We start from the raw sequence: 16,241 nt of genomic DNA on the forward strand, positions 1-16,241 counted from the left end.
TTATCTGCGGATTAGTCTGTGGTTTTCCCCTGCGGTTTATCATCTTTACAATGGAGAATGTGTGAAACCGCTGCGGATTCCGCACAAAGAAGTGACATGCTGCGGATTTGAAACCGCAGCAAATCAGCGTGGAAAAACTGCAGCATGTGCACAGCGTTTTTTGTTTTCCATAGAATATAAAGGTACTGTACAATGCAGCACAAACCGCTGCGGATCCGCAGCAGAATCTGCAGCGTGTGCACACACCCTTAGTGTATTTTTCTCATTTTTTTTTTAAATAACCTCCATATAGTAACCCACCGGGAAACCTACAGGAGCAGGTCAGTGTGGGCGCGGGTGAGTGTGAGCGCAGGTGAGTGTGGGCGCGGGTGTGAGCGCAGGTGAGTGTGGGCATGGGTGATTGTGGGCGCGGGTGAGTGTGAGCGCAGGTGAGTGTGGGCGCGGGTGAGTGTGAGCGCAGGTGAGTGTGGGCGCGGGTGAGTGTGAGCGCAGGTGAGTGTGGGCATGGGTGATTGTGGGCGCGGGTGAGTGTGAGCGCAGGTGAGTGTGGGCGCGGGTGAGTGTGAGTGCTGGTGAGTGTGAGCGCGGGTGAGTGTGGGCATGGGTGAGTGTGAGTGCAGGTCAGTGTGAGTGCTGGTGAGTGTGAGCGTGGGTGAGTGTGGGCGTGTGTCAGCACAGGTCAGTGTGAGTGCTGGTGAGTGTGAGCGTGGGTGAGTGTGAGCGCAAGTCAGTGTGAGTGCTGGTGAGTGTGGGCGCGGGTGAGTGTGAGTGCTGGTGAGTGTGAGTGCTGGTGAGTGTTGGTGCGGGTGAGTGTGAGCGCCGGTCAGTGTGAGCGCGGGTGAGTGTGGGGGCGGGTGAGTGTCAGCGCAGGTCAGTGTGAGTGCTGGTGAGTGTGAGCGCGGGTGAGTGTGGGCGCAGGTGAGTGAGGGTGTGGGTGAGTGTGAGCGCAGGTCAGTGTGAGTGTGAGCGTGGGTGAGAGTGGGCGTGGGTGTCAGCGCAGGTCAGTGTGAGTGCTGGTGAGTGTGAGCGCGGGTGAGTGTGAGAGCTGGTGAGTGTGGGCATGGGTGAGTGTGAGCGCAGGTCAGTGTGAGTGCTGGTGAGTGTGAGCGCGTGTGAGTGTGAGAGCTGGTGAGTGTGAGCGCGGGTGAGTGTGAGCGCGGGTGAGTGTGAGTGCGGGTGAGTGTGAGCGTGGGTCAGTGTGAGTGCTGGTGAGTGTGAGCGCGGTTTGACTGCACCACGTAAATGGTTAACAGCAGCGATCAGAGCAGCAGCAGTTCAGAGGGTCGGCCAAAGAAAAACAATTTTGATGTTTCAATTTTTTACATTTTTTTGCCTGTATGATACTTACCTTATGGATTAGATAATCTTATATTGAACAGTAAATGTATAAGGTGCACTATGAATGGGGTCATACTAGCTGATAGGGTGCGGCATAATGCATTGTACAAATAGCAAGGACAAAAGCCAGAGAAAAGAGCAATGTATAAAAATAGCGCACACCTAAATAAGAAAAAAAAATATATATATAAATCAATAATTTTATTCAAATACCAGACCACAAGAAGACACATACATGATAAAACACCATTCAAAAACTACAATGACAATAACACATCACCCACGGTCCCGGTGCTTCAGGAGGTGCATAGTCCTGATGCTACATGACACAGACATACTGTATGATAAACTGAAAATATGAATACGCTCCAATGAATGAACCCCGTGCTAGCATGTGAATAAGTAATCCAAAATTGGGCGTCCTCAGGATAGGGAAAAAAGTGCAAATGACCCTATAACGCTAACAAAGTAGCTCGGAACGAGGAGAATGTGACAGTCAAGGATAGTGATAGACCACTTATTGTGCTTGGATGCTACTTTCTGCTGGACCATGTGCATGTTCCTATTAGGCTAAGTGCACACGTAGCAGGAAATTTCTGCTGAAAAACCTGACTCCCTTCCCAGAAACCGCGCCGTTTTTATGCATTTTTTTCCGCGCGTTTTCAAAATGTATAGAAATAACCAGAAACGCGGAAAAATCTGCGAAATTAATGAGCATGCTGCGCTTTTTACCGCAATGCGGTTTTTTCGCGGTAAAAAACATCAATATGCACAAAAAGTGCAAAATGCATAGAAATGAATGGGAAGCTTATTTCTAGCAGTTTTATTGGAAAAATGGCTAAAAATACCGCTAAAAAAATGCTGTGTGTGAACACAGCCTCAGGACAGTGGGCTACAGGGCAAATGACCAGAGGGGCGTCCAGTCAGGCCGCCAGGAAACAGTCACGATAGAGTGCAAGGGCCCGCGACCTGAGGAAGCCACTGGGCCTGACTGTGCAGTCTCCTCGTTAACAGCTATTTTTTAAAACTATTACTTTTTTCTTTATTTTTTCGTCTCTTTAGGAGACTTGGAATTTGCTCTTTGCACTGCGATAAGTCAGTGCGGGATTACATTGTAATGACCATCTCCTATGAGGAGCCCTGCCACGCATGCGCGGCATGTGCGACCCTGCACACCCCTCCACGCCCCTCCACGCATGCGCGGCATGTGCGACCCTGCACACCCCTCCACGCATGCGCGGCATGTGCGACCCTGCACACCCCTCCACGCATGCGCGGCATGTGCGACCCTGCACACCCCTCCACGCATGCGCGGCAAGTGCGACCCTGCACATCCCTCCGCGCAGTCACTCTGCCCACTGCCGGCCTGATCACGTGACGCAAAGGAGTCATGTGACAGTGACATCATCCCCAGTGCAGCATGGACGAGGCAGGGGAAGCCGTGCAGGCTGATGGCATCCAGGTGCTGCTGAGCACCGAGAGCGCCCCCCACTGCCCACATGGTGAGAGCAGGAATCCTCCGCCCTGCGTCTGTGTGTGACCCCTCCAGCAGGAGCACATAACGGGGGAACCAGTGTGCTTGTTCCAGGAGGTGACACAGGGCAGCGGAGCCCGGAGCTCTTCATGTCCTGTGCAGTAGATGGGGTGAGGTCAGTGACCCTGCCCTTATAGATAGTGCCCCCTGGTGGCGGGTGGATTGGGAGAGCAGTGCAGTGGTCCTGCCATGGGCTGCTATGCTTACAGGGGCGCTGAGGTGAGCGGTGACATTATGACCCCACAGCGGCCCCGGTGACATCGCTGATGGGTTCTGTGCTGTACGGAGATGTAGCTCCATAAAGCAGCATTGGACGGCGTGTGACGGGCAGCGGTGAGAGAGGGGTGTGATTGGGGCGCGCACGTCTCAATGAAGGGTCATTACATGGAAGCCGTGAGTTATTTTTGCAATTTGGTTTCATTTTAAACTGGTTCCCCGTTTGTCTTGTGTAACCCCTGTTATACACTGTCTATGGCTGGCTGCAGAATGAGCTAACGGTGTATCCATCAGTGAGCTCATTCTGAAGGTCTTGATAGTGAGTTTTTCTTTCAGGCTGTCTTATTCTGTGCGTCCTCTCAGCTGATTTATCACCACAGAAAACATCAATGTTCAGGGTCAGAAGAGGCCTGTAAGTGAGATCCAGTGCAGCTTTATAGTGAAACCCAAATGCAAGAAAGAAAACGTCCCCAAAGGCGGAGGCCCCCTTTCTGAATGGGTGAGGACTCTGCAGGTCACGCCATCATCCCCCTGTACTCTTGTGTGCCCGCAGGTCCGACACTGTTATTTGTAAAAACGTCTCGAGGGAAGGAGCAGGGGAGGCGATTCTACGCCTGCTCCGCCTGCCGGGACAGGAAGGATTGTCGCTTTTTCCAGTGGGCGGATGAAAAGGTAAATGTCTATATAAATGAGACCATATGGACGTCATAGCGGGTGGTCTTCTGCTTAGGACCCTCTCTACTGATCATAGACACGAAATGCTAAGAATGTCCGGTCCGCACTCATATTACACCTCATTGGTTACATAATCCTGCATGAATTCTGCTCCTGCTGTTACTGGTGGCAATCAGCTGAAGGCAAGGGCGTCACACACCGGACCCCTGGACAATGGCGTCATGGCTGAGAGATGCTTCTGTGTATTAATAATTTGTAATTCATCTTAAAAAGATAAGTAACTTTATTAACTCTTCACAGAACTTACCTTGTCCCAAAGCTTAGTGCACACGCTTATACATTTACAATTCTGCGTGCTTCAGAGCTGAAATCTACCAGTAATCTAGCTGGAGAATAAAAAGATCAGGCCGGTGAAAATCCATCTAAGGCTGTGTGCACACTGTGCATTTTTGATGCGTTTTCTTCATGTGGAAATGGGCCAAAAGCGCTACGGAATCCTTATGGAAGCTTATTCAATGACAGTCCTGATGTGTTGTGATCAGTAAATTTCCTTGAGTATTTGCAGTGCGGTTTTTTTTTTTTTTTTTTTTCTGCAGCATGTCAATTCTTGGTGCGTTTCTGACCCATTGACTTCAATTGAGTCAATCAAATCCGCAGCAAAACCGCAGGTGTAAGGCTGTGTGCCCACGTTGCGTTTCCGCAGGGTTTGTGCCGGATCAGACGCTGCAGAAACGCTTAAAAGAAGCTTCCCATTAAATTTAATGCATTTTTGGCTTCTTGTGCCAATGCATGCGTTTTTAAACGCTTAGCGGCTAAAAACGCAGCATGCTCATTATTTTCCGCATAGCTGAGCGTTTTTAGCCATTTACAATGTTCCCAGAAACCGCGCGGAAAAAAATGTGTGTTTTTTGTGCAAAAATCACGCAAAAAACACGCTGAAATAAAATGCGCGGTTTCTGGGAAGGAGTCCGGTTTTCTAAGCCTTTATAAACGCTAACGTGGGTACACAGCCTAAAGATGTTTGCGGATTTGCTGAGTTTTTGCTTTGCGGTTTACCATCTTCCTATGGTGTGTGACGGCGTAGGAAACACTGGCGTGGTAGCTCTTATTAGCGGTAACGCTACCGCCGGTATGACCGTCGGTCAGAGCGCTGCGGGGTCATGATGTCAGCGTGACCCCGCAGCTGTGACTGTGACCTGCAGGTGTGGGCCAATGAGACTACTGCTCCCATCGGGCTATCTCTGCTGTCATTGATAACAGTGACAGCAGGAGCCGTTGATGGGAGACGTAGTCTCATCTGCCGGTGCCTGTGCTCACAGTTTAAAAAAAAAAGTAAAATTACATCCATATTCAAATAAAAGTAAAAACCCATTATACTCGCCTCACACCAAATCCCCGATGCCCTTGTCTCCTAGAACTAATGTAAAATAATAAACCAAACTATACGCTCCCTTCCGCCGTAGTCCAGGTAATCGGAGTGTCCCATGGCGATCTCGTGTAGAACAGTCACATCGGGAGATGTGTCCGCTCTACCCGACCGGCAATACACTGACAGGAGGTAATCGTCACGTAGTGTATCACTGAGCCGCCGTAAGAGAGTTCACCGGAGGTCATCAGCTGATCACCTCCGGTGTTCTCACTTACGGCACCCCTGCATGAGAACTTTCCCATGCTAATTAACTATTGCAGCCAGTGACACTCTCCAAAATGGCGGCACTTACCTGTCTGTAAAATATAAGCCATTATTCCAGAGCGTGGAGCACATAGATACATATAGACAACAGCTGTTTCGCGCCAGCCAAGCGCTTCTTCTTGGGCTCAGTGAAGAAAGAGGGGGCTGATGGTGGTGCCGTGAGTGGTACCCACACTGATCTAACAATCGTCACCTCTGTATTGGACAGGTGACCATTTATGTAGACTCTTCAGATAAGATGCAGCATTAGCACATCTATAATAACACAGTCTCTAATGACGATGTTGGCAGGTCTCCGAAGCCAGACTTCAAGCAAGAGAGGAGTATAACCGTGGCTGTCAGCCCCCTCTGACCCATCCACAGTACATGGCCAGGTAATGGCACCAGTGCAGGGTGGAGATATGGATCCCTCATCTGGATTCTTCTGTTGTTGGACAATTGATGTGTCCAGGTCCTGAGATATCCGGCATCGATGATGGGCGTTTGCCATATTTGATATGTTTCATCCCATCCACTGCAGGTTTCAAGAGTTCATTGCTCTCCCATTAGCCAAAAGGAAGTTTTGCAGGGACTGCCAGCAGCTGTTACTGGAGAGTGACTGGCAGCAGCACCGTGGGCATCATCTTCTTGGCGATGTCTCCGTTTCGCAAATGAAGAGGCCCAGTCAGCTGCTGCATCCGCTGGAGAACAAGAAGAGCAATGCCCAATACCTGTTCACAGATAGAAGCTGCACATTTATCCTGGACACCATCACCAGCCTGGGCTGTGATCGGGTACTGTGCGTGGGAACTCCCAGGTGTGTCAGACAAGACGAGGGGTCGTCCACCTTTTGGGGGACTTCCTCTCCCCTCTGAAATTCATACATTTTGGGCTAAAAATCATTTTTGTGATTGTTTTCATTAAAAATGTTGCCCAATTTACCTTTTATAGCCTCTGCTGCATAGTGTATGGCTGGCTGCAGAATGAGTTAACTGAGATTCCATCAGGGAGCTCATTCAGTGAGATTTTGGAATGATGTCTTTTTTCTGAGCTGACTTAGAGAAAACAGACCAAAAAAAGTCAGTAAATCCTGCTAAACTTTAAGTGAAACTCAATTGTAAAAAAATAATCTTTAGCCCCAAATATATTCAATTAAGTAAAATCGTTCCCAACGGTGGACAACACCTTTAACCATAATGATTCTGTACGCAGTTACATATACGGCCCGATCCCATATCCGGGAATCGTTGGACCAGAGATCAGACATAACCCGTCTTTTGTGTTGACCACGAAATATTATTTTTCAGATTACACGAGTGGATAAGAGTAAAGTCCTCGGAAGACTCCAAGCCCAAGGTGAAGAGCATCCTGTTGGATATTGACTTCAGGTAAGGAGAATGCTGACGCCCTCTTCGATGTAGCCATTGATTAACCCCTTAATGACCGCCGGTACGCCTTTTAATGGCGGCCGTTAAGGGGCACATCGATTCACTCCTCTAATACCAAGTAAACCTTACACTCCTGGAGGACATTTTCTCCGACTCATCGGGATGTTGTGAAACCACGTTGGTGACTTTATAGTTTTATAGTTTTTGGATATGCGACCCCCCCCCCCCCCCTATATTTTTTTTTTTTTTCTAAAGTTGTAGCATGCTTATGAATCTGTTTGGGAAAATTTACTTGAAAAATGAGAGGTCCACTTTAAAACCAGAAGTGATTGACGCTCACCCTGTGTTAATTATAATATTTCCATTTTTTCCTTATTTCAGGTATTCTCAGTTTTATGGGAAGGATGAATTTTGTTATTACAACATGTTTAATCATCATTTTTTTGGCGGAGAGGTAATGTTTTGTATTTTGTGTATCTATAATCTATGGCCTCATTTACACATCTGTCTCTCACATATAGATAGGTTCCATTTCTGATTTTCACCGGTAGAAGCCGTATCCATTATTGTTACAGGGCTGTTCACATGTCCGTATTTTTTTGCGGGCAGGGTCAGGATGGAATTTGGCACTGCAATGGTGTTATAAATCGCCAGTGCAGTTGTGTGCAGTTGAGGGAGCCTGACTTTCCATAGAGAAGGCAGAGATGGTTTCTTATCGTGTCTGTCTTCCCTGTCTATTGTCCCTGCCGTCACTAATAAAGCGCCGTGTATGCAGTAGTAGGAAGCGCTAATGGTACTTTCTCCTCCGGACCCAGCAGTCGTGTCATCGCTCAGTATGGTGGAAACGGTCCTGGAGACACAGTCAGCTTTGCTATGCAGGCAGGAGGCCGAATTTCCACTATAACTGGGCCTAATATACCCGCTCCAGGTACGGTGGAAATCCGAACAAATAAAAAGAATGACTGAAGAATGTTCTGAAAAGGGGAGCAAATTTTTAATGTGTTTCAGACGTCCTATATGACAGTAAAAAATGTGTAAAACGGACATTAATTTTCCAACAAATATCACTCGGTATTAGCAAACAAAAAAAAAAAAAATAAGAATTTGCACAGCACGTACCATGAAAGAAATGCAAAAATTAATTGAATGACGAGTAGTGATGAGCAAATGTGCTGGGATAAGGTGCTATCCGAGTGTCTTTGGCGTACTCGAATAAGAAGTTCCAGTCCCCGTGGCTTCATGTCTCGCAGACATTAGACAGCCGTATCACGTGCAGGGATTGCCTCTTACATTGATCTTGGTGAAAGACAACTGGCCGTGCTGATAAATTCACTTTGGAGGGTACAAGGCGACACCAGGGTGTGAGGTTGGAACACTTTCCCTGTTAGATGCATGGTCACTGATCCCCTGGACATCTGTGTGCAGCTGTGTATGGCCTGAATTGGAGCCAGATAGACCTGTCCCCATTGGAGTAGCAGGAGCGAGCCGAGGTCTTGTGTGTGTGTGTGTGTGTGACCGGTGCTCGGTATTGGGGATCGGCGCACAAGTATATTAGGAAAATGCTGCAAACCGCAATTTCTGTAAGAAGAAACGCTAATGGTCACTGCTCATATATTTCAGGCCGCAGAGAACATCTGTCAGTCGTTCCTACAAGAAGATGACGGGCGAGGGGTCATCATGGTGACGGATCCTCCGTTTGGTGGGCTAGTTGAACCTTTAGCTTTCAGCTTTAAAAGAATTAGTGATATGTGGAGGTCGGCGGCAGGAGGTGAGATTCAGACAATGCATGAAATATGTCTTCTGTGTCTATTACCCCGGGATCTTCACATTCACAGTGACCAGGTGTGACTATGGCCTCTTATGAAGGGGGTTTCCTTAGACCCCCCCCACTTCAATACAGACCACGACCTGGCGTGTCTGTGCGTTTCACTGACAACCTGCCCTTTTTTTTTTTACATCATATAATTTTTAATTTCCACTGTCCCTAATAATGCCAAAAGTGAGCCCTTTCCCGCAGCCACTGGAGTTAAACCTGATGCAGGAGGTTTAACACTTTAAATGCTGCGGTGGATAGCGACCCTGAAAAATGATAACTTTTATTAATTTTATTAAAAACACTTCCACTGCGCAAAAATGAAAAAGAAAAAAGTGTATTTTATAAAAATAGCGGTTACCTATCGGGTACAAATAGGGGAACGATATCCCTATTGAACCCCTAAAGCTTGTCCCCCTACCTAACCTCGGAGGTTGGAACATTATTAAATGCAAAGTGGCGTCCCCGCTCACCAATGACCGACCCTTCATTTCCCTATAACACCCTAATAAATACCCATAAGTTCATGCAGGTCCACGGAGTGCTGTCCCCAATCAAATAGGCAAACTGAGATAGTGATTGGGTCTTATAGGGAAATAAAGGTTCGGTCGTTGGTGAGCGGGGGCGCCATTTTGCATTTATTAGGGTTCCAACCTCTGCAGTTAGGGGACAAGTTTTTAAGGGGTTCAATAGGGATATTGTTCCCATATTTGTAACTGATAGGTATATTTTTATAAAATCCATTTTTTTTTCTTTTTCATTTTTTGCCACATCTGCAGTGGAAATGTTTTTAATAAAATTAATATTCTAATTTTAAGGGTAACAGGTTTTTTTGTGAAATGTAAATGTATAACCCCGTTATATGCATATTGGAGATAACATTGAGGTTAATAGTGACTACGGCATTGCAAGTGTTTGGCAGCGGGAGAAGGGGTCCCACTGTCAGCCCATCGTCCCCCTGTAACACAATCACAGGGCGCTCAATGGGTTACAGAGGGAGTCTTGTCCCGCTATCAGACCCCTGGGATACAATCACAAGGCGCTCATGGGATACATAGGGGCTCTTCTCCTGCTGTCAGACCCCTAGGATACAATCACAGGGCGTTCATGGGTTACATAGGGGGTCTTGTCCTGCTATCAGACCCCTGCAATATAATCACAGGGCGCTCATGGGTTACAGAGGGAGTCTTCTCCCGCTATCAGACCCCTGCAATATAATCACAGGGCACTCATGGGTTTTAGAGGGAGTCTTCTCCCGCTATCAGACCCCTGGGATACAATCACAAGGCGCTCATGGGTTACATAGGGGTCTTCTCCCGCTATCAGACCCCTGAGATACAATCATAGGACGCTCATGGGTTACAGAGGGAGTCTTCTCCCGCTATCAGACCCCTGGGATACAATCACAGGACGCTCATGGGTTACAGAAGGGGGCTTCTCCCGCTATCAGACCCCTGAGATACAATCACAGGACGCTCATGGGTTACAGAGGGAGTCTTCTCCCGCTATCAGACCCCTGGGATACAATCACAGGACGCTCATGGGTTACAGAGGGGGGCTTCTCCCGCTATCAGACCCCTGGGATACAATCACAGGACGCTCATGGGTTACAGAGGGGGGCTTCTCCTGCTATCTGACCCCTGGGATACAATCACAAGGCGCTCATGGGTTACATAGGGGTCTTCTCCCGCTATCAGACCCCTGGGATACAATCACAGGGCGCTCATGGGTTACAGAGGGAGTCTTCTGCTGTCAGACCCCTGGGATACAATCACAGGGCGCTCATGGGTTACAGAGGGAGTCTTCTCCCACTATCAGACCCCTGGGATACAATCACAGGGTGCTCATGGGTTACAGAGGGAGTCTTCTCCCACTATCAGACCCCTGGGATACAATCACAGGACACTCATGGGTTACAGAGGGGGCCTTATCCTGCTATCAGACCCCTGAGATACAATCACAGGACGCTCATGGGTTACAGAGGGAGTCTTCTCCCGCTATCAGACCCCTGGGATACAATCACAGGACACTCATGGGTTACAGAGGGGGCCTTATCCTGCTATCTGACCCCTGGGATACAATCACAGGACACTCATGGGTTACAGAGGGAGTCTTCTCCCGCTATCAGACCCCTAGGATACAATCACAGGACGCTCATGGGTTACAGAGGGAGTCTTCTCCCGCTATCAAACCCCTGGGATACAATCACAGGACACTCATGGGTTACAGAGGGAGTCTTCTCCCGCTATCAGACCCCTAGGATACAATCACAGGACGCTCATGGGTTACAGAGGGAGTCTTCTCCTGCTATCAGACCCCTGAGATACAATCACAGGACGCTCATGGGTTACAGAGGGGGCCTTATCCTGCTATCAGACCCCTGAGATACAATCACAGGGGGCTCATTAACTACAAGCAGTGATACACAGGTTTGCCGTCAGTATACTGTTCCAGAGTGGTTAGCGGTCAGTGTACTGATGGGCCTGGATGCTTTGTGTCACTGGGTGTTTGGAATACTGAGTATATCACAGCGTTATACAAGTGTTCAAATCATTTACTATTTTGTCACCAACAAACAAAAAAGTTGGTCATTAAATTCCACATAGTGTAACATGGCACCAACAAAAGCAAGCCTTGCTCTAGGCAAGATAGGAGGGAAAATAAGAAGTGTTGGTCTTTGGGAGAAAGCGATATAATCATCCCTTTATTCCATTAAACATATTTTAATCCTGCAAAAGTGAAGAATGCAAACAAAAACTGTTACCCCGTCATTCTTACCGATCTGTAGAGTCAAATTTACTTGATGTTTTACTACACCGTAAACAGTGTGAGATCAAGAAAATGCAAACGGCAACAACAGATTTCCAAATTTTTATTTTTTTTTTGTCCGGCCGAGCGCCCCCGTGTTCCTATGAGAAGGCTGCCGACTGGTAGATTGGCTGTCTGTTTTCTCCGGGAGAACAATGCAATCAGTTCTCCAACATCGGACATGCCTGATGACATCTCTCCCGATAAGTCGGCCGGTGCCCCCATACAACTAAGGCCTCTTTCACACTTCAGTTTTTTGCATCAGTCAAAATCCGCCAAAAGGACGGATGGCGGATCCGTTTTAGTACTGATGACAACGGATGCCACCCGTCCGTTTTTTTGACGGATCCGACAAATGAAGAATTTTAAAGGAATCGCAGCCTGGAAAAGGAGAGCGAGAGAGAGAATTTTTTTTTTTTGTCCCGCACCCAGAAAGAATTTCTGGTTAAATGAGTGTCTGGAGGATCCGCCACAGAAAAAAACGTTGCAAGCTCCGTTTTGAAATCTTTGAGGATGGTGACGGACAGCAACTTTTGGCGGATCCTCAAAAAAAACAGATGCAACGGACGGCAATCCGTCAGAATCCGCCATTAATGGAAGTCAATGGGGAAAAAAAACGGATCCTCAAAAGAAAATTGAGGATACGTTTTTTTTCAAAACCTGGCGGATTGTGACTGATTGTGAAAGAGGCCTTAAACAGTCGGCCGAACCCATCGACATCAGCGGGCTCAGCCAACGTCTGTGTATGGCCAGCTTTACTCAATAGATATTCATGCAGTGCACACACTTGTCCACTAGAGGGCACACTGTGTCTGTCTTAAGCGCGCCGTCACTGATCTAATCCAGCTTGTTCCTTTATGGGGGCGCACATTGTGTGAGAACCACTAACCCCCCCGCACTGCACATTATTGGAGTAGGTGACATCGCTAGACTTTAATACACTTTCACGCCTTGATGGTGTGAGTTTGTAAATTTGAAAAGTTTTTTTTTTTTTTTTTTTTTTTTTTTCTTTTCCTCTTACTATGCAAGACGCTCTTTGCTGATTTTACACATAAAAATTACTTAGCTTAAAAATGTTAGTAATTAAAATTTTTATTTCAATAAAGGATTTACTCACTAAACAGTGTAACACATGAGTGCCAAAATTCCAGGCGTGAAGTGGGGGCAATGGAGGATATGTGCACAAAAATGAATCGGACGCAATCATATGGAAACCCCAAACTGTGTTCATGATGGTGAACATCATAAAAGCCAAACAAAATGGGGAAAAGCTTATAAAACAGACTTTATAATTTGCTCCTTTTTTTTTTTTTAATAATGCCTAAGTCACAAATGGAAAACAAGCGAAAGACCCAAAACCTATAAAAACAAAGTAAAGACTGCTTGTTTGGCAGCTTATAGGGCTGCTACGTAGTAATATGTCTTTATTTCAGCGGTTTCTAAAGTGCTGCCCATGTTTTGGATCTTCCCCTACTTCTTTGAGGCGCGGATCGTTCAGTGTTTTCCAGATTTCAGCATATTAGACTATCAGGTAAGTGACTTGTTCCGGGAGGGGTGATGGCAGCCGCTTTCTTTTTACTCGTGTGACTAATCCTAATTCTGTAGGGGTCCTGATTGTCGATTTACACAGACCCACCATCTTTACTGATCGGCGGTCGTTTAATAGCCTGTGTATACAGATCGCTCAGTGCGTATAGGCTGCCATGGTTCTCTGCAGCACAAGTCCTCTTTATACTGGACGGTGTGCTGCTGAGAATCATCATCATTTTTTTTTTTTTTTTTTTTGCGCTGCACAAAAGATCATTTCACCTGATGAAAACGCATTTTTCTGGTTCATCAGGGGATCGGCAGCCTGTTTACACGGCACGCCGTTATTAGTACCTCTCATTACGGTGCAGAGCTGTACTCACAATCCTGCTCACTGCACAGCTGAACTTGCTCCACGTTCTGCACGGAAAATGCTCCGGTGATTTGTACCATTACTGTACAGCCATGTGATGGAAGAAGCAGTCATTGTCACACTACATTGTGGCGGCTCCGCTAAGGCTACGGATTTGAGGCTTTGATAGGAGGATCTGCTGCACGTGCCATCGTCTTTAGGACGGGTTCATGGAAAATCATCCTTTTTTTTTTTTTTTTTTTTACGTCCAGGAAAAAAAATTTTTTCCCCTTTTTTATTGTGATCTGTACGCCATCCCGCTGTCTATTTCGTACATCTGTATGGCGTCCATTTTTTACATAAGCAATTTAATAAAGGTCAGATACACTATAATTATTAAGATGGGAAATTGAATCTGTGCAAAACGTGTGGTAGAAAGATGGTGACTTGTATGTGGTCCATCTTTACTGTCCGTATGCTGTCTGCTTTGCATGTAGATGGGGCAAGGACGTTTAGTGCGATCATCTGAGCAATCCCTTTTATATCTGATATTTCCATGTTATCTGTCTATATGATGGCTATGCCGTCATTAATCCATGAAATGACAGTCGCAGTGTTTCTGCTCCTCCTGCAGCTTTTTCCCAGCAGTAATCTGGTTTAGCGTGGAAATGGCCAAGTGCAGACATGATTACAAAACTGGTAACGAATAAAAACCTCAAATACAGCGATCTCCCCCCTATGTAGTCTTAAAAGAATGGGACGGTATATTCACCCCATTTATAAAGGAATTTCAGACTCCTGCCTGTATAGCTGAGCTGATTGAGTTTCCTGGGACCCAGCGGCTCCTGCACCCTCCTTACACCCAGAGACCACATGACTACTGGGTGCAGAGAAAAAAGTGCATTCCTAATCTGTGCACACAGTGGTCAGGAAGGTAAAAGTGATGATAAATCATTTTTTTCCTTCTCTGTGGGGAGTTGGGCTGTGTTTTTAGGTCAACTAGGATTGCCATAATTATTAACATTTGCCAAATGCCAGAATAATGAGAGAGAGTTTTAAGGCATTTTTAATACTTACTGCAAAGTCAAAAGTTTATATACACTAAGATTACTATGCCTTTAAACAATTCTGGACTGCCCATATGATGATGTTGTGTGTTTGGCAGCTTCTTCTTTTTTAGCAACATCTGAGTTATTTAGAGACACGTGGATGTATTTTAGTGCACACCTGAAACATACTGCTTCTTTGTGTAGCATCATGGGAAAGTCTAAATAAATCAGCCATGATTTCAGGAAGAGAATTGTGGACTTGCACAAGTCTGGGTCATCCTTGGGTACAATTTCAAGATACCTGAAGGTGCCTCGTTCATCTGTACTAACAATTATCTGCAAGTACAAACAAGAAGGGACTGTCCAGCCATCATACCGCTCAGGAAGGAGAGGGGTTTTGTGTCCCAGAGATGAACGTGCTTTGGTCTGACATTTGCTTTTATCCTTGGGTTGATATGCACAAGATCTTGTGAAGATGATGGTGGAAGTTGGTAAGATTGTGTTAATATTCACTGTGAAACGAGTACTATACCAACATGGGCTGAATGGCCACTCTGCCAGGAAGAAGCCATTACTCCAAAAGAAACATAAAAGGGCCAGATTAATGTTTGCAAATGCACACAGGAACAATGACCTTAATTTTTGGAGACATGTCCTGTGGTTCTGATGAAACTAAAATTTTGGGCATAATGACAATCGTTATGTTTGGAGGAAAAAGGAAGAAGTTTAGAATCCCAAGAACACCATCCCAACTGGGAAACATGGGGGCGGCAGCATCATATTGTGGGGTTGTTTTGCTGCAGGAGGGACTGGTGCACTTCACAAAATAGATGGCATCATGAGAAAAGAAGATTATGTGGCAATACTGAAGCAACATCTCAAGATATCAGCCAGGAAGTTAAAGCAGTGACACGAAGCATACTGCCAAAATGGTAACAAAGTGGCTTAAGGATAACAAAGTCAGTGTTTTGGAGTGGCCATCACAAATTTATGGGCAAAGCTGAAAGGGCCGGTGTGAGCAAGGTGACCTACAAACCTGGATCAGTTACACTAGTTGTGTCAGGAGGAATGGATCCAAATTCTGACTAACTATTGTGAGAAGCTTGTGGAAGGATATCTGAAACATTTCACCCAAGTCAGTCAGTTTAAGGGCAATGGTACCAAATATTAATGAAATGTATGTAAACTTTTGACTTTGCAGTAAGTAATAAAAATGCCTTAACCCCTTTAACGTCCAATAATGGATATATCCAACATTGGACGCCTCCCCCTGTTTGTTGCGGGCTCTGGCGATGAGCCTGCACCTTTTCCAGCACATGACAGCTGATCTGATCAGCTGTCTTGTGCCCCTACCAACCGTGGATGGAACCGCGATCCACCCACGGCTGTTAACATGTTAAATGCCACTGTCAAACTCTGACATTGGCATTTAACATGCACTCGCAGGAAGCGCGCACATCGGCGCCTGTGTCACATGACCGCTGTTCGCCAATGGGTTGGCATGACAACCCAGGGTCATCAGGAGACCTCTGTGGTTATCATAGCTGGATAGCTATGAGCGCCACCCAGCTGTCGGCGTTCATAGCAACTGAGCATTTCTGCAGCTTCTATTCTTCCATGTAGACTATTGAAGCCAGTAAAAAGTGAATAAAAAAGTTTTTTAAAATATTAAAAAAATGAAGTTCAAATCACCCTCTTTCACCCTATTCAAAATAAAACCATTTAAAAAAAAAATCAAACATACACATATTTGGTATCGCTGCGTTCAGAATCGCCCAATCTATCAATATATAAAAAGAACTAATGTAATCCGTAAACGGCGTAGTGAGAAAAAAATCGAAATGCCAGAATTACATTTTTTTGGTCGCT

At 46.2% G+C, this 16,241-nt stretch overlaps 1 protein-coding gene across 4 annotated transcripts in view; it reads left to right on the plus strand.

The window, feature by feature from the left end:
• The first annotated feature begins 2,641 nt into the window (after positions 1-2,641).
• Positions 2,642-16,241, plus strand: part of ZCCHC4 (zinc finger CCHC-type containing 4) — a 32,595-nt gene continuing 18,995 nt past the window's right edge. Inside the window, exons 1-9 of one of the 4 annotated variants that reach the window (XM_073574695.1) lie at positions 2,690-2,840; positions 3,425-3,500; positions 3,642-3,760; positions 5,748-5,830; positions 5,977-6,252; positions 6,743-6,823; positions 7,205-7,277; positions 8,444-8,591; positions 12,878-12,975. In XM_073574695.1, coding sequence (XP_073430796.1) covers positions 2,838-2,840; positions 3,425-3,500; positions 3,642-3,760; positions 5,748-5,830; positions 5,977-6,252; positions 6,743-6,823; positions 7,205-7,277; positions 8,444-8,591; positions 12,878-12,975 — 957 coding nt within the window. In that variant the 5' untranslated portion in view covers positions 2,690-2,837. The other 3 variants (XM_073574693.1, XM_073574694.1, XM_073574696.1) reach the window with 3 other exon arrangements.

The sequence above is a fragment of the Dendrobates tinctorius genome, unplaced genomic scaffold (assembly GCF_039654945.1).
Source record: "Dendrobates tinctorius isolate UK_male_01 unplaced genomic scaffold, ASM3965494v1 ptg000039l, whole genome shotgun sequence".
NCBI classification, from domain to species: domain Eukaryota; kingdom Metazoa; phylum Chordata; class Amphibia; order Anura; family Dendrobatidae; genus Dendrobates; species Dendrobates tinctorius.